This window comes from Haemaphysalis longicornis, unplaced genomic scaffold, assembly GCF_048455015.1.
Source record: "Haemaphysalis longicornis isolate Haplotype H1 unplaced genomic scaffold, Haemaphysalis longicornis Haplotype H1 scaffold_1, whole genome shotgun sequence".
Lineage (NCBI taxonomy): Eukaryota > Metazoa > Arthropoda > Arachnida > Ixodida > Ixodidae > Haemaphysalis > Haemaphysalis longicornis.
The window spans coordinates 350,312,433-350,335,591 of NW_027526203.1; the positions used below are offsets into that span (position 1 = coordinate 350,312,433).

The 23,159-nt window shown below is 50.2% G+C and overlaps 1 protein-coding gene across 1 annotated transcript in view; it reads right to left on the minus strand.

Moving 5' to 3' along the window:
• The window catches only part of Ush (Zinc finger protein ush), a 434,049-nt gene extending 414,226 nt beyond the window's left edge, over positions 1-19,823 (minus strand). Inside the window, exon 1 of the mRNA XM_077685835.1 lies at positions 19,127-19,823. Within this exon, the coding sequence (XP_077541961.1) occupies positions 19,127-19,166 (40 nt within the window). The 5' untranslated portion in view covers positions 19,167-19,823. The remainder of the gene's footprint in view (positions 1-19,126) is intronic.
• Between the last annotated feature and the right edge of the window lie 3,336 nt (positions 19,824-23,159).

The following is a 23,159-nucleotide window of genomic DNA, read 5'->3' on the forward strand; positions in this document are numbered from 1 at the left end:
TTTTCGCTTAGAATTCTGCCCTGCGCTCTTTTTATATTAGTGATTTGCTGTAAGTCCCCTCCCGTAAATCACTACCGTATACATCGCTGCCGAACAGAGTGCAGATAAACAAAAAAAAAAGAGAAAAACTGAGAAGAGTCCGAGAACACTAACAGCACTAAAACATTTCCTCTATGTACGTGTTGAACGCGGTTTTCTTTTCTTTTTTTTTTATTCATAGCGGGTCACAGCGGGTCGGGTATAACGGGAAGGAAGGTGCGGACGTATGTCTCCAGCAGCAGCAGCTGCAGAGTGTTCCGAGCAGTGAAGCCACGGAGATGCGTGCGCTACGAGAAAGGCGCCCATTTTGCGCTGCCAGAAATTTGCGTGCAGCGCAACCGGAGCAACCAGTTTCCGCCGAGCCTGACAGCGGGACTGCTTCAGCGTGAGTGGTGACGTCATCCCCGCGAAAGCGAGATGATCGAGCTGCTTTCTTGTGTTCCGACCTGCTTTCTGCTTCGTGTCGGCCGGTGTTTACATTCAGGTCATTCCCACAGGATGTTCCAAACGTATCGTCCTTCCCCGCGCTTGGGTCCGGCTGTTAAACCAAAACCGGACTCGGTGGTTGCACGTCTCAGAAAGCGATCACGCCACCCTCTCCGGTGGCGAGCCGACGGTCAACGAGACCGTCGACGACACGTCGGCGCCATTGCGGCCACCACGAGGAATGACGCCTGCAAAAGGCGTCACGCGGACAGCTCTCTCGAAATGCGCATCCGGCTGAGAGGTCCGTTGTTGTTTTTTTGTGTTTTTTTTTTCGAAAGCGTCGCTAGCAGTTATGCAATACAACGGCTGCCCACGGCATGTGTAACGGAGGCCTGGATCAGCCGAAGACCCTAACCAAGCTGGCAAATTTCTTCTACCGGCTCTGTTTATACTGATGCCAGATACAGGGCAAACTGTTAACGGCACCAATTAATAAATACACGAAGGGGTCACGCGACAGTACGACCAAAACTAAGAATATACCGGCCTGCCAGCGGCGCACCACATCCTGCCGCTGGTAGCTTGATCTTCAGAAAATGTAACCGGACGGCGCTAAGACGGGAATGCATTTCAGTCATTGAGACAACGCAGATTCAAACTTGCTTCCCCGCGCGGGCAGCAACGTTTCCCTGTTTCGAGTCGCATGCGTAAGAAGAAAGCCACTAAAGTGTCCGAGGAAAACAGACGAAAGGCCCCGCCCCTATCGGTGTGGCGACTCGACCTAATCAGGACCTTCATATGAACACCCTGACAACCGGTCCCGTGCAGAAGCACAATAAAGTGGCGCTTTAACAGAGAACGATTGAGGACGCAACAGACTGAAACTACAAAAAATGTCTTATGAGTCTTCGGGAAGTCCAGGTGCGCGAGCACAGATCGCTGCATTCTCGACCTGGCGAAACCCACAAAGATGAAAACTGCCTTAATGGCTCTCCTTTCGACGCTCACCTTCGGAGACCGAGGTGTGGTGAGTGATTACGTTGTTCAGGCCGCGCACCGCTACATCGTGCCTCCCGTGTTTTTGTTCATTAGCACCCGAACATCGGCCTTCGACCACACGCTGCACTAGGCACTAATGAGCTCGCGTCACTCTGATCAGTTCGAGTTTGTGCTTTTCTGTTGGATCATGCAGGCAAAGCGTCTGATTCGAGTGATCATTCTTGGAAGAAGGAAGTAAAGAGCGATGCACGCCGCCTTAATCGAGAAAAGTAACGTCACTGCTTTTTTTCAATTTGAAAGCCTCCGTAAGACGACGGACCGATTGCGTTATTTTCACGAGAATTCCGCTCTAATTTTCAGGGCCCAGCTACACAGCAAAGCTCTTCGCACGTAAGCTAAAGTAAGGGTCGGCCAATCGCGCACTGCTCTTACAACAGCTTATGTGAGGACAGTTTCCCGAATCTGGACCCACAAGAGCCTCGGGAGAAACTTCGGAAGCGTAATGCCCGTCATTCCGAACGAGCTTCACGGTGAGATGTCAGTGGTCCTGTTCCGCAGCGATGCTTCGCCCTGTACGAAAGCGATGCCGAATGGATGCCGTTGCAAAGCTGCCTCGTGAGTGGCGAACGGCGCCGCATACTCTAACACCTTTTCGATGACGCATATCCGAGTGCAGACTAATAGCAGGGGAAAGCGGTGTACGTACGTACTACATGTGTGAAACAGCGGAACGCCGTCTGTGTACGAAGTGGGCAACGAGGATGCCTGCATGCGTTTCAGTTTCTCAAGGTCGCCAGAGGCGACCACGGGGTCTGTGGCCTGCGTACGTTAATTAGAGCGAGCAGGCAAGAATCGCCGCGCGGCCACATTGACAACGACGCTCGCTTCGGAACCCCGCGCTCGTTCCCTCGACTGGCCACGGCAGGCCTTCGAACACGATGAGAGCGTTTGTCTTTGGCGCGCGTCTACACCCTCCACGGAACCTTATTTTTAGCGAGGTCGTTCTACCTGGACGCCATGGGACAATGCGACATCGCACTCGTGACCGTTCCTGCCGATAGTAAATCGAAGGAATGGTTATCGCGCCGAGGCGATCGAATATCTCAAGACCCTCGGCCGGTTTGAGTGCGTGCCGCAAAAGACGGCACTATCACCGCCTATCTGTCGGCGCACGCGATGACCTTTTTTATCGGAGCTTCGCCCAGCGATCTGGCGATCTAACTGCGAGTCGGGCACCTTGCTTATCGCCCCAAAGCTGGCTGCACGGGGATCCTAGCGTCTTCGTGCAACACACTCGGCCCCGCCGCCTTATCGCCCAAAGCCGCCCCAGCGAGGATTATGACAGCTTCACGCCACGCGGGCTCAGCCATATTTTGCTACGAGTCTGTTCCGGAGGTTTACTTCCATGGCCCGCAGAAATGGAACAAACCTTGGTCTCATGCAAACACTGCTTTTAATTTTCACCATCCGTAGACGCTCACCCTCTTCTAAACTACCCAACAAAAGCTCAACTCATCCAGTATATGCTTTTTGCGAACATGAAAAAAGCGCCCAGGTAAGAAGATGGGTTCCTAGGCGTTCACATAAACTTTGGTTCAGAAACGCATGCAGCGCTATAAAGAAATATTGAGTTTGTAAAAATGTGAACTTAACGAGCCCATTCTACGGCCTGAGTTTGGGAATGTAAACTACCAATATCTTTAAAGTGTCCTAAGAAGTTTTCTTTTTTTTTTTTAATGGGTGACCATGATCTGTCGAGAAATGTACGCGAAGGCCCCTCCGACGAATTCTTTTGGTTTTTTGTATGTGCTTAAGAGTGATGCAAACGAACTTAAGAATTGCAGACCCCCCAGCCTGCTCCCTGTTGCATACAAGTTGTTTAGTGAAATATTAGTCACCCGAATAAGTGAAACCCTAGATTTCCAGCAACCTAGAGAGCAAGCTGGACTTAGGAACGGCTACTCAACAATAGACCACATCCATGCTATTAACCTGGTAATGGAGACATCCGCAGAGTACAATAAAGCGTTTTAATGGGATTTAGATTGTTAAAAGAAAATATATAGCCTTTTATTCAGTAGAAACCACTGCAGTGATGGAAGCGCTGAGAGAACAGCGAGTATACGAGACGTACATAGTACTCTTAAAGGACATATACAAGGAGTGTACGGGCACGATAACGCTTCATAAGAAGAGTGGGAAGTTTCCCATTACGAAGGGCTTCACAGAAAATGACACCATCCAACCGAAATTATTTACAGCGTACCTAGACGGGATACATAGGAAGCTTGATGCGAATAAATGGAGAATATCTGAGCCACTTGAGATCTGCGGATGACATCGTCTTATTCAGGGATTCCGGAGAAGGCCGGCAAAGTGTGCTTCAGGAACTGCACACATAACACTTAGTCATGGGGTAACGATAAATATGAGTACGTCGAATTTAATGCTAAGCGCCCCTTCCCGACTAGGAAATTAAATACTAGAAGAGGTGTGTGAATCCACCTTTGTTGAGCAATTTGTGAGTGCTGACCCGAACGACTAAAAAGTAATCAGTACGAAATTGCTATGGGCTGAAGCTTCTTGGGCAAAGACTGAATTAATGAACGGAAGATACCTGTGTAACTAAAATGAAAGTATGCAGCCAATGCGTGCTCCCAGCAATGACTCATGGGTCAGAAACTTGGGAACTTACTAAGAACCTCGGAAGAACTATTAGGTCGGCTTGACGCGGCACGGAAATAAGAATGGCAGGAGCAACGCTTGGGGATAGTCTAAGAAATAGCCGCAGGTCGGCTTCCCCACAACTCTCCCGAACGACAAATCAGCGCGACCACATGCGCGAAGTAGGCAAATGACGAGGACAAGAATGCAATTTGAGTAGAGAATGGAATCTTGGAAGGGGCGACAGCGCCGAATTCGCGCATTCGGTCATGCCGATTTGCCGTTTCGGAGAGTTGTGGGGAAGCCGACCTGCGAGTGTAGGCGATCGAGCGCACTGGATAATGGAGCCAACTCGGGTGGAAAATACCCTAGCTAAAAGTAACAAGAAGAAATGGACTTGGGCTGGTCATGCAATGCGGAAAACTGACAACCGCTGGAACACCAGGGCACCGAGAGACGGTACCAGGAGTAGGAGAAGAGGGATACCTCGATGGACGGACGGGGTAAGGAAATTTGGTGGCAAAGAATGGATTCTAGGAGAAGAGGGATACCTCGATGGACGGACGGGGTAAGGAAATTTGGTGGCAAAGAATGGATTCGGATGGCGGATGATAGGAGCAGTTGGAAGCGCGATATGAGAGTGGTCTTCGTCCTGTGCAGTGGATTTAAAAAGGCTGACGACATATAGAACGCGTAGTCCTCACCACTGGCTCCTCGCTCCCTCCGGCAGTGACCCTCACGACCCCCATGGGAAAGGAGGCAGTGGCGGGTCTCGGTCCCTCCCTGAGGCTCATGATCCCTTTCTCTCCTTGTGTGGAGACGGTTATTTGCTGCTCGAAAAAAACCCTAACAAGTGCAAAGAATAGACAGTTTTAGCACATCGTTACGGTGTTTGCGTTACCGTTTACCGTGTTACCGGAAGCCGCTGGCGACGGTGAAGCCTGTGCCGGTAAATTACCGTTCGCGGTAACTGCCGCGCTGTGCACTCACACGGTAAACGGTAACGCAAACACGGTACCGATATGCTAAAACTAGGCAGTTTTTGCATATCGTTACCGTGTTTGTGTTACCGTTTACCGTGTTACCGGAAGCCGCTGGCGACGGTGAAGCCTGTGCCGGTAAGTTACCGTTCGCGGTGACTGCCGCGCTGTTCACTCACACGGTAAACGGTAACGCAAACACGGTACCGATATGCTAAAACTAGGCAGTTTTAGCATATCGTTACCGTGTTTGCGTTACCGTTTACCGTGTTACCGGAAGCCGCTGGCGACGGTGAAGCCTGTGCCGGTAAGTTACCGTTCGCGGTAACTGCCGCGCTGTGCACTCACACGGTAAACGGTAACGCAAACACGGTACCGATATGCTAAAACTAGGCAGTTTTAGCATATCGTTACCGTGTTTGCGTTACCGTTTACCGTGTTACCGGAAGCCGCTGGCGACGGTGAAGCCTGTGCCGGTAAGTTACCGTTCGCGGTAACTGCCGCGCTGTGCACTAGGCAGTTTTAGCATATCGTTACCGTGTTTACGTTACCGTTTACCGTGTTTGCGGGAGTAGACTGCGCAGCGCGAGAGTTACCGCGAACGGTAACTTACCGGCACAGGCTTCACCGTCACCAGCGCCTCCTGTAACACGGTAAACGGTACCGCAAACACGGTAACGATATGCTAAAACTGCCTACTTACACGGTAAACGGTAACGCAAACACGGTACCGATATGCTAAAACTAGGCAGTTTTAGCATATCGTTACCGTGTTTGCGTTACCGTTTACCGTGTTACCGGAAGCCGCTGGCGACGCTGAAGCCTGTGCCGGTAAGTTACCGTTCGCGGTAACTGCCGCGCTGTTCACTCACACGGTAAACGGTAACGCAAACACGGTACCGATATGCTAAAACTAGGCAGTTTTAGCATATCGTTACCGTGTTTGCGTTACCGTTTTCCGTGTTACCGGAAGCCGCTGGCGACGGTGAAGCCTGTGCCGGTAAGTTACCGTTCGCGGTAACTGCCGCGCTGTGCACTCACACGGTAAACGGTAACGCAAACACGGTACCGATATGCTAAAACTAGGCAGTTTTAGCATATCGTTACCGTGTTTGCGTTACCGTTTACCGTGTTACCGGAAGCCGCTGGCGACGCTGAAGCCTGTGCCGGTAAGTTACCGTTCGCGGTAACTGCCGCGCTGTTCACTCACACGGTAAACGGTAACGCAAACACGGTACCGATATGCTAAAACTAGGCAGTTTTAGCATATCGTTACCGTGTTTGCGTTACCGTTTACCGTGTTACCGGAAGCCGCTGGCGACGCTGAAGCCTGTGCCGGTAAGTTACCGTTCGCGGTAACTGCCGCGCTGTTCACTCACACGGTAAACGGTAACGCAAACACGGTACCGATATGCTAAAACTGCCTCTTACCGTGACTCGTACCGTATTCTTTAGCGAGTAACAAATGCTAACGCGGCGCCATGATTTCTTTTTCTCAATTTCTTACAGGTAGAACACTGCATGTCATGCTGCGATTGTGGATGGAGAGACTTTCGCGCCAAATAAGATGCTAGTACAGTTTACAAGCTTTCTAACGCTCTCTCACAGGCTTTCAAAATAGTTCTTTCTTTGTATTGTTGAGTCATTAAAACACGCCATTTTATATGGGCAGTTAACATAAATCAATGAGCGCTTATAAGCTGACATTTAAAAAAAACTGTTAATTTAGTTGTAACTTAGCCTAAATGCTAATAAAGCAGGTACACAGATTTGAAGCTTCCGCACTAACCTTGTTGTATTATAGTCATGACTGAAGGAGTGCAGAAAGCAAATGCGGCGGACAGAAATGCAAACAGCATTTAGTTATTAACGGTCACCCAGTAGCCCAGCGCAGAAGCAGCCGTCGAATTGGCTGAGCACTGTTAAGTGTCCTCGTGCGTTACACTGATGAGTCATGGATCTGAATTAGCAGTGGAGTTATGACATCTTACCACGATGACGCAATACTGCTTCTCGCGTTAGCCTCGAACGGGCTGAATGAATGAATTAATTTATTGTTAACAAGGAAAGTAAAGACCCCCAGCAGGCGTAGTTTGTCTCACCTAAGGGTGGACACCGAAACGCCTATTGGGCTGGAGCGTGCGCGTGCTTGCGTGTGGCACATGTTCTTACTAATCCATCCGAAACGGGGAGTAAACCTGGACTTGTTTCGCCGTCTTTGATTTGTTTTTGTTGTTGCGCCGCACTCTGCTACACAACCAACATGTACAAATCTGCCGACAATTGCCCTGCGTGGCACTCGCCCTGCGGGTCCGCTAGCAGGACAACGACATTCATGCCTGACGTGAGACCCCCTGTCCGTTCCAGACCGAACAGGTTTAGGGTTGTGCCACAAGATTCAACTAAGACTACGCACCGCCTCATTTGCATACCGGTCGATGGAAGAGACTAGTTTTCAAAGAAAAAGGCAGGCCTCGCGGCTGCTCTCTGTTTGGGCATTCTATCCGCAGTCGCTGCGCTGCGCATTTTCGGAGCCTTGACTGGCTCCTAATGTTGACAATAGCCGGCTCCCTGTAGTGAAAGGGCCGGCCCCTGCACTTTTCCGTCCATTCTTGCCAAATAAGGGTGCCTCTCCTGGCTCATAACTGCTTGCACCGTATTGGCAAGGAGGCGTTTTTTTTTTAATGATACCAAGGCCACGTAAACCCGGCAAGCGACCGCAGACAACGAGGTCAGGTTGTTCGCGACTCGCTTCCGCGAAAACGTCCCATTTTCTCTTTGTTTCGGTTAACTGCAGGCTCAAAGAGAGTGTCGCAACCTCGTCGTTCATGCGCAAGCACAGCGCCCCCCAAACGGCATGTCTGCAGTTCCGCGTCATGGAAATCGTTGCTACGACGAAAACACTTTATTAGATAGGCGAACCTTACTACCCTTGCTGGGAAATTTTGTTTCTGAAACCTGCTTCTCGCATATTAAGTGGCAGGGCCAGGCTCATTCTCTGAAGGTCAGCACCTCCTGACCGACAGTGCCGAGCGGGCAGCCCGAATCCTAGGCTTCCTGCACTACGGAGGTCTCACACCAAAGTGACGACTCTGCCACGCTTCGTCTGCTGCAAATACGCGTTTATTCCTTCTACTGGTAAGAACGAAAGGGAGCGGAGCAATTGCAAGTTCGACATAGTGCTTTAACAACTGCGCGCCTCATCTCGGCGTTTATATATCCCTCGGGGCAAGTGCCGAGACACATCCGACGTTGTGCGAGCTCTCCGAGAAAGCAGGTGCGCCATGTGCAAAGGAGCAAGCTTTTTGCTCCATTGACACGAGCGCGCTGCATACCTGGCTGATTCTATCAGCGTGCATGAACGCAGAAAGGCATTGTCGGAAGTGTTACCATCTGCAAGAGTGGAGCACTAAAAGGCACACGCGAAAGCATACTGCTAAGGTTAACGCTAACATGGACGCTAAATGGAGAGTCATAGTTAAGAGAAGAATCCAGGGACGCATTCGGTAAGACCTGCGGCAAATAACGCTGAACACGTTGTACCGTAGCCGCCGTCTATGTTTCTGAATACAAACGGTCATAAAATGCCGAATCGGCGACTGACAGCGCCGCCAGGACACGAAGAAAAAGACGAAAGACGAGGGGCGCCGCCGGTAGACCACTTAAAGGCGCTGCGCGAAGCGTGGGCATACTCGGGAGGACGCAGACACGCATCCCAAGCCCACTGGCGCATGCTGCGGGGCGCCTTATCAGCGCCCGCCGTATCGAGGGCCGCCGATAGCGCGCAAGCAAGCTCCCCGCGCGGGCTCCATACAAAACACACGCATAGCATTCGGCTCAGATTCCGGGCAGACACGCCAGCACTTGCGGCCCGTCTGCTGCTCGCGCAAGATGGCCGATAAATGGGAACATTGCGTCGCCTCTGCCCGTTTAAGTCATATCAATACATGCGAACGGCAAAGGGCACGAACCCGCCGCGCGGGAGCTACAGTGGCACTCGCTGGAAGCAAAAATAAAACAATGCGGCCGCTGCATTTATGTACGCGGCTGGAAGCGTCGGAAAGAGAAGCGGCTCCCAGGAGAGTCGTCTGTCCGCACGGCGTGGCTAGGTGAAGAACTCGCTATCGCGCGTGCATATCTGTCCCCTCTGTGCTCTCCCACTATCGGCCTGCCCAGCCGAGCCGCTCCCAAGAAGGTATATCTGGCCTGCCCCGCAAAACACGTACATCAGCGATAGGCTAAGGGCAAAAGACGCCTCAAGGTTTCCAAACAGCTCCTGTTCCGTTTTTTTTTTTTTTTTTTCTCTTTTCGCCTTCTTCTAGAATCTCACTCGACAGCCGCGGGAACCGCACGCCCGTTCTACAGAAAATCATATCGCCGAAGCAAATAGCTGCCCCGGGAGGCCTGAAAAATGAGCAGCCGCGTCACCCGTGTGCGAGCGCCGCTCAAGTCGGGAACATTTAGCACAACTCACGCTAAATTGTGCGCGTCGCGCGAGTCGTCTTCGCCACAGCACGCAGTGCAAAGAAAAACCGTTAACGTGTTTAGTAGAATTCAGGATAGCCACCTATTATAGATACCGTTGTTATAGAACTTGAAACACCTCGTCGAGCAGCGGTCACGAAAGCCGATCGGCGTGTCACTGAGCTGCGCCTATCGTCGCACTAACTTTTATGAATGCAAAAATAGTCCAACTCACTCCACCGTCATCACGTATACGTTACTGTGAGGGTTGGTCTTTCTCAACAAGAACACCGCCGAGCGACTAAATAGGTGGCCGGGCCGCGCCTTCCCGCGTCGTACTTAAAAATACAGATTAACTTCGGGGAAATATTGTCACAGCGTGTGTCAACCGCCGAAGAATAGGAAATTAATAAATAGCCCAAAGCATTGTGGGTATGTGCTAGGGCTCAGCTAAAAAGAAGAAGACGCTTGGACACGCTGAGGTTTCGAGGAGCCGTTGGAAGTAGAGGAAGAAGAGGTTCATGCTATGGCCAGCACGGTGCTCGCTTCTCTGTCAATACGTGCGTTAAATACACCTTCATCTTTACGACGTATTCTTCTCCGAAACAATATTCGTGAAAGGGTTGCAATTCTAAAAAAACACGAACATGAATTACTAAGGCTAACATGAGAGTAGGGAAACGCCCACCGAAGCCAGCTCGGCTCATAACACGCTGGTGGTTGGGGCTGAAGATCAGCCATTCGCTCTCACGTTGCATCTGGTCAACCTCCGGGTCGACTGAGGTGGCGGAGGAAGACAACCCTTGGCAGGCTTTGGTCTTGTGTCCGGCTCCAATAACAGGGAGATCTCGTTGATTTGATTGATTGTAGGGTATAACGCGCCGACACAACGCAGGCGATGAGGCGCGCCGTAGTGGAGGGCTACGGATTAATTTTGACCACCTGGGGATCTTTATCGTGCGCCGAAATCTCGAACACACGAGCGGCTTTTCGCCTCCTTCAGAAAAGCGACCGCCGTGGCCGGGAATCGAACCCGCGCCCTCGGCCTCAGCATAGCAGAGAAATCTCACTTTAGCTGCAAAAGTATCAGGATCCTGACGGGATCTCGCATGGCCTTCGGTTGCATTCTGGTGGACGTGAATATGTTTGTTCTTCTTTATGTGTATATTTTCCCCACAGCAATGCCTTGCTCTAGACTCTTACCATTCATACGTGATAACAGTGCTATGTATCCTTGGCGAGGAGGAGATATCTCCGGACGTCGCGAGCAACCTCAATCCTCAAGTTAACGCCACAAGACATGTGACACAAAGCAACAGGGCTAGAAGAGGACGTCTGTTGCTTATGGAGGGTGTGAAGCATGTTTCAGCAAGGCTGAAGGTATTTATTTATTTATTTATTTATTTATTTATTTATTTATTTATTTATTTATTTATTTAGGTATGGAAAGGGCTTCGAAAACAGCGCAGCCTCATCCATAAAAAAATCGATAGTGTGGTTAAGGCACGATGCCGTACTTAGCTGCACGACGAAAGCTGATCCCGGTGGACGGCCTCACTCAGAGAGATCTTCGGGAAAGGGCAAATAACTCCTTCTCGTCAGTAAGGTTACCGGCGTAGAATGACCAGGCGCCTTGCGTTCCTGGTGGGGGGGCTGACCGTTGGTCCGTATTGTGAGCTTGCCACGCAGATTCTCTGCTCTGTGGAGTCTTCGAGCGTGAGGCCCCACTCGCCAATAAAAGCGCCGGCTAGTCCAGTGGCTGGAGCCGTCACGGTGTGCGCCTCAAAATTCGGCCTCCTGCGTCACTCTTCCTGCCGAGCATCACTTTTCGGGAGATTCAAATATTACGGCGAGCGGCGAGCCTCCATCACATGATCTCTCGCTACTTCTGCTGAGAGGAAATTTTACACCCATCTCAGATGCAGCCCTGCGGCTACAAAGGAAAGCTGTACAGCTTTCTCGGAAACTTCGCAGTTGAAGAAAAAAACATGCACACAGCGTTTGGCTGCGCCAACCAGGGAATGTCGTGCGAAAACAGCGTACATATACCAGCTTATAGAGCTTTGTCCAATACCCCATTGTGGCTATGCGTTCCTCTGTACGTGTGCCACATAAAGCACACATACGGAAGGCAGGCCACGGGCTCATATTTATTGTGGTCGTCCCTTGTAGTGCTTCCGCTCTAAACTGTTTAATTCATTGACTGACTGATATATGCCCAAACGCGCAACTAAGGCGGCAGCATCTGCAGCATCATACATTCCTGCTTACAAAGCGCTGTACATCAAATACATCACAGTGGTTATGTGACGCTCTATGTATAATTTTGCTGGAATAACAGCGGCTTCTTTCAGGTATACGCCGGAGCTGAGGCCAAACGTTTCGCTTCGAGTGAACCGGTACCCGCAGCTTGACGTACAATGAGTACTTTTTTTCCCAACGAGTGTTCGTTGACGACGTGTTACCTCAAAGTGCGACGTTACGGATAACCTCCTATGTTAATACTTAACGTTAGGTAACCTTCAAGTTGAGCCTTATGTTGAGTCTAGCAACGTTGTAGTCATTGTGCTGCGGGCACCGGTTGACAAAGTGTGACCTCGAAACGTGAGGTCGGGCCTAACCCCGGGCTGTCGCATAGCCGCTTTGCCCCCTCCCTCTACTGCGCATCAACCTTTGCACAAATGAGTTATAAAGGGGTAAATACGGGAGGCTTCAGCGAGCGAACGATTTTTCAAATATCCACGACATCAGCCAAGGTAGGCGTGCTTTCACGCTAAAATTCGTCCTCGCCCGCAAAGAGAAATTTTCGTAGCCCCGTGACACTAGCCTATGTCACACTTCACCTCCGTTTCCTCTTACAGTCTAGAAGAAAATTTCGCAAAAACAGTGCTCGACGGCGCAATTTGTTACACAGGATCGACTTCTTAAATGTTATTATTACTATTTACGGTCGAGACATCAAGATATGTTCGCAAACCTCCATCTCAGTTGCGATACTATCTTCTCTTGGTGGGTCGACAATTTAGTAGAAGTTTCGCAGCTTTAGCTTTAGAAACTGCGGCTATTCCGGAGCCTTTTACGGGTCGTCGGCAGCGCACGCTTCTCAGCCAGGGAGCTTATAAGCGAAAGCGACGGCGCGCAACAAGCGGGAAACTACGTGTTTCTTTCGCCGACGAGGTTCACGATCATTTCAGTGTTGAAGCGGTTTCTTCAGGCACACAGCTCACGTGCAGACGAGACGAACGGCGAAGGAACTGGCAAACTGCATCGAAGGATGGGAACGTGCAGCCGCATCCCGGATCCGACTTTGCGCAACGACGATTATGATTAGAAGCCTGCCCTTTGTTGCGGGCGCTGTTTGAAAAACATCTTGCCTCCTTTATGCGGTTGTTGTCCACAGTCAAGTCCTAAATACTTGTCAAAATTTTGTTTCTCCTGCGGTCACAAACTATCTCCGCGCACAACTTTGCCGTCTATCACAATTACAAATACATGTAGATTCTCGTCCTCAGTCGTAGGATCCCAAATTCTCGTACTGCTACTTATTTTCACCTACGGAGGTTCCGGTTATAAAGGTTGCGAAAGACAGCCAGTGGAGACCTCCACCAGAGAGCCTCCTTTCTCTCAAGTTAAAGAAACAATAAATTAATGTGTCGATAGCTAGGCGCCACCCTAAAATTTAGAATGTTCCTGTATAGAAATTTGGGCGCACGTTAAAGAGCCGCAGGTGGTCTGAATAAACCTACATCCTCCCAGGACAGTGCACCTTCGACGCGTTAAACACAAATTTGAACAATTGAATTCCGTTTTCTTCTTCAAATTGAAACTGAGAAAGACGTGGTAAAAGCAAACGCAGGTGTTCTACGGCGTGCTTTAAATGCACACGGTACAGTACAAAATTGGCAGAGTGTTAATGTGAAGGATCACACACAGTATTCATTTATCGATGATGCATGAGCAGACAACCCCCCCATCCCCCGCCCCCGAAATAAAAGCCAGCAAATGAAGCACGAAAAGCAAGATTAGTGGCAAGACATTGCAAAGACTGCCGTTCTAATTTGCAGTAATGCAGTATTGCAGTAAAGGTGGCCTGTGCTGCGCACAGATGTGTTTATGCTCGACTTCCTTCTAAATTTCGTTTCACTCCGTTAGCGTCCCTAACGCGTGACGGTGATAGTGTTGCCAGGTTCTCCGCGAGAGGCCCAACGCGTCTCTGAGCGCAAGTGATACGATGTTTAGCCCGTTTTTATCCCACGATGAAAGAAAGGAGTGCTGCCAGCGCGAAGGATCACTGCGCCAATGGCCCACCCTGTGGAAGCGGACCTAGGAATGAACGCGGCAGCGCGGCGCGCTCATTCAGTTCGCCAGCCAAACGAGCGGCATTCGCGTCACGTCCTTTCGCGTCCTCCTCAGGAGCACGGCGTCGCCGCGGTGGCCTCGCTGCGGCCGGCCGACGTAGTATAGTACGCGCGCCACGCCGCCCGGAACAGGATAGTACGGGGCGCGGCCAGGCCGCTCGGTCGGCGGAGCGCAGCACCTTCTAAACTTCGACCCGTGTACGAAAATGATTGCCAAAAACTGGTCACTGCCCTCGGCACTCACATCGTGGGTGCGCTGTTGCAACTAGAACCTGAATGCGGGTTTAAGAACTGCGCAAAAGCAGGGGGAAGTACAGGGTGTCTTAAAAAGTCAAGACTTCCCCACTTCTACAGTCCCCACTCGATTTCTTTCTTTCTCACATTCCACAATAAAAACGCCCAAATAGGAATGTGCGCTTTCAACCGGAACAACAAACGCAGACCATGGCTTGCTGGAACTGCGCCCCGAATGCAACTTGTACATCGTCGCCTCTTTCGCTCAGCAGGCGTGCGCGCTTCTTTGTAGCTGACGTGTGCGGCGCAGGTATACCTATAACGGTGCGAGAGCCGTTATTGGCGACCGCGCTTATTGATATGAATTTCAGAAAGCTTAAGTCACGGAGAGGCATTCGGGAGGTTCTGAAAAGCTTGCTTGCGACACAATGAGAAAAAATATGAGGCCCCGACCACTGTAGAGCTCTGGAACAGCTGACGCCAAATGCAATCCGTGTGATGACAAGCTGTGTTAACCCCTCACGGCGCCAAGCACGCCGTGCACGTTCTTGTCCTGGAACTGCCACATCTTTGGCGGTGAAATAAGAGCTAAGGCGGCAACTGATTTATCCTCTTCCGTAATCTGTTTCTCGCAGCTCCTGAATGTGCCGAGTTGAACGCGTCTGAACTGTATTACTCGAGTACAAACCCCGTTTCCCTTGAAGCTACTCTTCCGGAGAGAACGTATACCGAGAAAGCAGGATCAGTTCGTAGCTGTCCAGCGGGCCTCCTGCCAAATGCCGCCAAAATTAATAGGCGCTCACCTTGTCAGCCTGCGGCTACACGCGCCAGGTTCGATAAACAGTTCCATTCTGGACATGTGCGCGTCACTAACAAAGGCATCAGGCACTCAAAAAGAAACAACGGTTAAAATTAATGTACCCGAAACGAATTCGTCTTGAACGTTTTCTGTGTAATATATTGGTCGGCTAAGGACATCTCCACTCAAAATTTCAAAATTTACAAGCACTACACGATGAATGGACGTCTGTTATAACAAGTATACGAGTAAGATTCTTTTTTACCACCTCTTAACTTCAGTTTTCGTTACGCTGCTTCGTTCCATCACGAATTCCCGAAAACTGTATCCAGTCATTCTATTAACAGTACGTGTGGTCATCAGTGGTAATCGTGACGGGAACGACAGCTCACAGGAAAAGGCTAATTTGTTGGAGCTTACTTTATTCCCTCGTACGAGTCCCGATTCCGGCGAAAAAAGGACACGGCTGTCAGAAAAGAGTGATTTACATCGATGCCCGCTGCGAAGTCATCACCACGACGAAAGAAGTAAATCATATTTGTTAAAACACCGGCCTGCGTGTAACAGGCATGCAGCATCGTATGACGAAACAACGGTTAAGTCTTTACATTTGCTTTTTACGGCGTCCTTGGCATTTGATGCGAACGGTGCGCTTAGAAAACAGGAGACGCCTTTTTTGTCCCTCGCCTACTTGTCTTCACAGACTTCCGCGTGTACAATGCTTCCTTTATGGGACAAGGTCGCTATGGCACTCAAAGTCCCTAAACGAAGAGACCTGCCAACACACAGCGAAGCCATTTTTGTGCGTATAAGCTCAGTTCCTCCTATCAGGATGAGAGCGACCTCCACTCCATGGCGAGCACGAGGTCCTCGTCTGGGCATGGCAACCACGCGGAGCCCCAGTGGCCGGTAGCTCAGTCTCGGTTGTATAACAACAGCGTAAACCTTGCCAGTACCTCGACGCTTATTTCACTCACGACGGCGCTCCGTTCCCAGTGGTACCACAGGATTGAAAAAAAAAATCCTTCTGTGCAGTTTAAGTTAAAGAATCTGGAAGTTTTGGTCACTTGTAGGCAAACACAAGAAAACCTTATTTGGCAAAAAACAAGCGAGATAAAACTTCTCTAAGCACGCAGCTGACAATTTACATAAGCCCAAAATGAATTGACCAGAGGTGCTACCCTCGAATTCGTGATATTATGGAAATTGTTTCGGATTTCACCATCTCAGGGTGGCGAAATCCTCAGTAACTAGCCAACAGGACGTCTTTTCCTTGGAGATAGGAAGCATTTCTATAGAATTTTTTGCAAGGATACCCCAAGTTGAAGGAAGCGGAGTTACGGGCCACTGTTTCCAGACTCATCATCATCAGCCTACAAGTCCATTATCGGTCCACTGCAGGACGACGGCCCCTCCCACAGTCTTCCAACCTCGCCCTGCGACGTCCGAATAATTTTTTTTTTTGGCCACCAAATTGTATATTTTCACAACTCAATCGAGATAAGAGCCTTCCCTGCTTTTAGGACCATGTCTCTGTTACCCGTATGGTAGTCCACGTGTTGCCAGTTCTCAGCATTACATGTCCGGCCCAACTCCGCTCATTTCTCTTCATTCGAGCTGGGATGTCTCCCACCCCACTTTGCTCCCGGTTAATCCAAGACGCTGCTTTCCTTTCCCCTGAGCGCCACTCCTAATATTTTTCTTTACATGGGTTTTTTGGGCTGACCAAAGTTCTTTTTCGTGTGTTTTAGTCAGGCGCCAAGTTTCTACCGCATAAGTCATCACCAGAAGTATGCGCATTGGTTGCATACCATTCTTTTAGTGACAGAAGTAGCCTCTTGTTCATTACTCCAGAGTGCTTGCCGAATGCATCCCAGCCGATAACAAATGTACTCAAACCTTTTGTCGTGGTTAAGACCAGCATTAACAATTTATCCGAGACAGTTATATTCATCCCCCTCTTCAATTATTACTTGACGTTGTGCCGTATTTGCCTGTCATCCTACGACTTAGCTTTCTAAGTAAAGTTCGTAAACCGTTCTTAGCACGTGTTCTCTGCAGACTCGCTGAACAGTACGATGCCATCCGTAAATCTCAAGTGGCTCGAATATCCTCCGCTTACTCGTATCACTGACTTCTCCCATTCAAGATTCCTAAACGCCCCCTCCAGTCGCGCTGTAAATAACTTCGGTGAGATGGCGTCCTCTTGCCTGACGTCCTTCCTAGTAGGCAATTCGTCACTCTTCTTGTGAAGCTTTATCGAGCCCGTACATTGTCGGATCCTGTAAACGGATTGCTAGTCATTTTGTAAGGACGCGGTACTGGCGCTAAAAACGCGTTTTCCGCACTCGCACAACTCCCGGAGTAAAGAAAACTCCCGGAGTAAAGAAGGCGTGTATTTCTCGCGCCAGTACCACGCCAGTTCAATATTAAGGCCGGCGCTTTACAGAATGCGGCCCCAGAACCGCTACGGACTTCGCTTCTTCTCACTGGCTTCCATCACGGCAGCGGTTTCTACTGATCAAAGGCTTTTTTTCGTAATCCACAAATGCCGTGTAAAGAAATTAATTATTCTCTGCGGATTTCTCTCTTACCTTCAACGAGCAGAGCTCGCTTTTCCCACAAACGCTGTTGTTGCTTTTCTTTCTACAGCCGACTGGCTGTAAGCACATGTTTAGGAAACTATGCAGATATGCACCAAAGCCTGCGAATGCTGCATTACAGTTTTCGCTTGATCCACGACGAGAAGCCTGCAAGTGAGCTCGAGGTGATGAAGAAACGATTGGGATTATAGTGAATGCACAGTGGACCGAATTTAAAAACAGTGCCAACTGTGGGCACAGTATTGCATTGCGGAACCCCACCACAAGAAATGCTTTCTTTTTCCTTATTATTGTGACACTTTGGTGTGAACAATGCAACCCCGCTAAATAGGCATAGCCCCGACCGTCTACCAAGCGAAAGCCTGGACAGCACGCTGCGGATTCAGGCCCATTGCCCAAAAACCAGGAACGCAGAAATTAAGCCTTGACTTTGTTGGCGCTCGTCAGGCTACCACGAATACTCGTTGTACATAATAATGCTTACACGGAGGACTTGGCGCGAACCCCGAACAAGACAGTAAGCGTGATGGGAGGTTACGCATGTCGAGGCAACGGAATCCATAAAATTCTGCCCTGACCAGTGTGGTTCCATCGCAAAGCGTTCCGCTGATATTCGCAGTTTTGTGGTTTGATCCGATGCAGTAGTACTTGTGTCAGCGGAGGATAAAGACTTGTGTACTCTAATGTTTGGAAAGAGTCAAATGTGCTTTTAGCGGCCTTTGTCTATCCGAAGCGATAGTCTCCGCTGTGCTTGATATAGGATGGTACTCTCTTGGCGCGCAAATTTTCACTGCACGAAGCCGGTGTCCACTTGTTTGCACACACACAAAGCCTATAACGTAGAGCTTTGCTGCGTATCTTTGTGTTCAACTGCTAGAGAGGGACCGAAAATTTTGAGGAAATACATCGTGCTGGGCATATTTGCGGATGAAAGAAGCGAGTATCACTTTTATAAAACCTTCCTTAGTGAACAATTCGCTGTCAACGCCCCCATGCAGCTGGGTAATCGTGCGAGGGGACAAAAACATGCTTGAGCAGATTTCAACATGCATAGCGAGTATACAAAATGCGAGCACGCTTGGCGCACACGCAGCGCATACTGTCCAACCCAAGCGAGACGACCGCAAAGACGACTCGGCAGTCATATAGGTAGAACAGTATTCCGCGGCCGAGAGTCAAAGAAAAACGAGAATTTCAGTAACGACGAACATACGAATGCATGAGCCGAACATAACCATGCGTGCATGATCCCCATACGCGTAGACTAACCGCTGACGGCACGATCGTTTACGTCTGCGAGTGACGGAAATGCCCGAGGATGAGGCCCGCGGAAGGAAAGAACACCGACTGCTGAGCTTGTCGGTGTTCCTCCCTGCCACCGTGCGGTGTACAATCCGTTCTCGCAGGGTTAGCTGGGTCACACATTCTAGGAAGCCATCAGCAAACGTCACACACGCACCGACGTGTTCCAGCACTGACACGAATATGTGTACAAGGTGGGCGCGTGTACACGACATCGAAGGGGGGGGACCAGGGCGTGATAACAGAGCGCGGACTTACTTTTTAGAGGCTTGGGATTGGATTGCTTCCGCCGTGACATTGAAGCTGAGCGTGCGGGCGTTCAGAAACGCTGACTGGTCAGCGGTCCGAAGAAAAGCACAAGAGAAAACTGTATACTGCTTCGTCGTCTTCGTCTAACATCGTCAGACGTCGCGCGTCTGTCACAGGAAGGCACACGCGCCACGCATTCACGCAGGTAAGCACCTGTCACACGCCCAGAGGAGCGCCAGTCGGAAGCACCACGAAGGTCACGGATTCAACAGAACGAACCGCACGTGGCCACACGCTTTGGAGCACATGACGACCGTTCACCGAAGAGACAGCCCTTGGCGACCGGGCCGGGACCCAGCCGGAGACTGACCTCAGGGAAGACGTCACATTTCCACCGGGGTCGCTTCCATAGTAGCGGTAGAAGGCTTTTCCCGCGCACCAAGAAGCTGGCACGCGGCGGCTGTGGAGCGCAAGTGGTCGCGGCGAACTGTCACGTGTGGACACGCGCTCCGGAGCAGCTGGCCACGCGGCGCTAGGTTTGGCGGTGAGTGGCGCCGCGGCACCAGCGCGGGCGCACGTGCTCACGGAAGCGCACACCGTGGACTCTGGGCGAGGACCGCGGGCGCGTGCGAACCAGAGGTGCGAGCCGTCTGCGCGGGGCACAGCGCACTCTACACGTCCGGCGCCAAACGGCCGACTGCCGCCGGTGACCTGCGATGTACGCGACAGCCATGGCAAGGAGGACGTGGGCCGGAGGAGAGTTGGGAGAGTCGCGCCGCCGTGGAGGAGGGGATGCGGGGGGCGGGTTTGCCAGCGCGCTCCTCGTTCGGTGCCTCTGCGCACGCGTCACGCGCAACAATAGCCGACGCCGAGCGCGCGAAACTGGCTCCAACGCGCGCGCGCGCGCGCGCTCGCAAATAGGAGCGCAAACGCCAGCGCCGAGAGCGTTGGCGCGCTAGGGCGCCCTTCGTTTCGCGAGAAAAACCGGAAATGAGCGAAACTCGGAGAAGCCCACAAACGACCACGGGCGCCCCGAGATCGCCGCTTCCAGTCGCCGTCCACGGACCGACGGGTAGCCGATCAAACCGCGCCTCCCGTTCTAACTGGGGCCGTTTCTGTTCCTCCCCCCCCTCCCCCTCTTCCTCCTCCTTCCCCTCGCAGCACCAGAAAAGAAAAGAGCCACTCTGGCAGCACACCGTCACAGCACACTCAAGAGTGAATGTTCGGGCACTTGCCTCGCTTCAATTTTTGTATATTCCTCTCTTATTAGGCATCGTGCATATCCTGAAAGGGTTACAATGGGCGAAATTTGTGAGACAGCCGCATATGGAACGGCCGGACAGTAATTATTTATTTATTCATACTGTTAGCCCGTGAGGGCCGATACAGGGTGGAAAAAAAATAAACAACGCTGGGATATGCAGCTGACAAAATAACTAACACTTCAAAACAGGCACTTCGAAAACACATACATTGAAGAAAAAAAAGCACACATCGACATTTGGAAACACACAGTTCTTCATGCGCGAAACACTGATAAACAATACTCATAATAATGTCAAATATAGTCCCGTCCGTTACGCGGAGACAGTGCTGCCAACGTGCAAGACTACGAAAAAAAGAAAACAGTTCAAGGTACTCATCGATAGTCACCCGTTTAAGTGTACATTTACAGTATCCGTATGCACAGAACTTACCTAGTTTTCAAGATTCACAGGCAGGGAAAAAAAAAATATCGAGGCTCACACTTACACTACGAAGGAAAGTACGGTGAAATTCCGTCCGTTCTGTGAAATTCCGTCCTCAAAATTAAGATTTATGGTTTCCTTAAATTAGGCACCGGGAGGAAAGCGAAGACCACCTGTGCAAACAAGTTATGTGACCAGGGTGACTCAAAATGAGGCGATAATTATCGCTGTCAGCAGCTCAAGTTACTAAAATTGAATAATGAACTTTTTGTTGACTGCAGTGAGTGGGTATGTTTGTATTTTGAAAAGTTAGCGGCAGTTGTGGGTCTACACAGAATCAGTTGGAAGAATATTCTGGCGTGTTTGTGCTAGGAGATATCCGACTCCAAATTTTAATTGTCGTTCGCAATAATTACGCAAGCAAGAGAGTATACCCTTAGACATGCCTAGGTTGCGTGGAAGAGGGAAGATGTTTCCCCGAATTTAGTTTTAAGTTAATGTCTGATCTTCCCACCGGACATCTTCGCACACAGAGATTCGTAGATACTTATGTCGCTTTGTCCTCCACAGAGTTTACAATTCTTCGGCATTGAGACCCGCTTATGGCACGGGGAAGGCTTGTGTTCCTAGGCGTAGGATGAGGAGACGCTGTTAGCGTTTTCGGGGAGAGAAGCGTGGTAGTCGCGGTCGTAAGAAGCACCGTATGTGAGTTCGCGTGCATCTTGGTCGGTGCTTCGACCTCTTCCAGACCATTGTGTTCGGGTGTCTCAGTGACGTAGTTAACTTTCGTCATTATGGATGGGAGTATCTTACTCAAGCGTTTAGTTGTTCTGCCTGCAGCCAAACATCAAATTCCCTTTGAAAGCCTGTAATGATGTTAACACTTCTATTCGATACTAGTCGGATTACCAACAGGATGGCTCCAACTTCCGCTTCTTCGTTCGTGTTTGTAGGTGGTTCATGCAGCACAAAGAGAGAGTAGTTTACTACTACAACTGCTGCCTGGCACTTCCGCACAATTCGAAATCGGGGCATACTGCGCTCCCACGATTTTGGAACTTTCCTCGTATGAACTTGATCCTGCCATATCACTTGCCCTTGTGTACGTTTGCAGTTTGCATCCATGAACTTGGTAGAGGAGAGTTTTTATACAGAGTCGCTGGATCAGTGACACGTTCATTACGTTGTCCAGTCGTTTCTTTCCCGGGGGGGATGCTGGTCTTCCATATGATGGCCCATCCCGATTTTGTTTTCACAGCCGCTCCTTTGGTGCTTGGAGAGCGGTTTCTCTGACTTCTTCAATTGCGCTATATAGACCCAATTTGAGGACCTCGTCATCATATTCATCATCATCAAACGCCTATTTAGGTCGACTGCAGGAGACGAAGGCCTCACGCATTGACCTCCACCCCTAAGAGTTTCTTACTATAAACACTAGAGGGGCATCTGGCGCTAGCGTCTATGCTACTGTCATCGAGGCCGTCTGTGTCCTCATAAGCCGCCATTATACTATAGTGCCTAGAATATACCAGCACTAGTATAATTATTATACCGTGCGCTCGCCTTCGTTTCATCCCTGGCTTGGAATGAAACTTTTTAGTGGCCATAAATTCAAATACAATGCCACAAAAACGCGAAGACGAGTGCATAATTATAAAAATATATAAAATAAAACACGCTGTTTTAAAGTTAAAGAAACAAAAAATAAAGCGTGTTCTTTTTTACTGAGAGTCTGCGAGAATGGTTACGGCTATTATAGGGATCGGGCGGCCGTTGTATGGCACCACCGTCGTTTCAGCGAACAGCGCCGCCCGTGGCGAACCGATCGTCAGTGGAATGCCGGTGGCGGTCAGGGCAGCGTAGTTGTGCATGGCTGTCTGTCGTTTTTCTGCGGTGCGGCTTGCAAAGCGTACGTAACCCCACGTGCATTTTTCAGATCGGTAAATCTTGAGCGTGGATGTGACGTTTACGAGGCATGCCATGTGTGTTATTTACGCCCATACTCAGTATTTACAAATAGCAGACGACGCTCAATTCGCCAAGCTGAAAGTCAAGCTGGAAGTGAAAGTTCGTTGCTTCATGCAATTTTTTTCATGCCTGCATGCAGTTTCGCGAATCGAGGAGTATATTGCCGCTAAATGCTCCCACAAAGCCGGTGTGTGCAACCGATCTAGGAATGCTGCGGCGCTGGCCTTTGGCAGTTGATGACGAAACGGCGTCGACGTCGTGCACAAGCGAAATAGAAAGTTGGGGGGTGTCTTCGAAGATTTACCTCAAAACAGAAATTGTGACGGACGACGCTTCCGTAGCTTCATTACGTACGGCTGAAACGTGTTTAATTTCACAGAAATGCT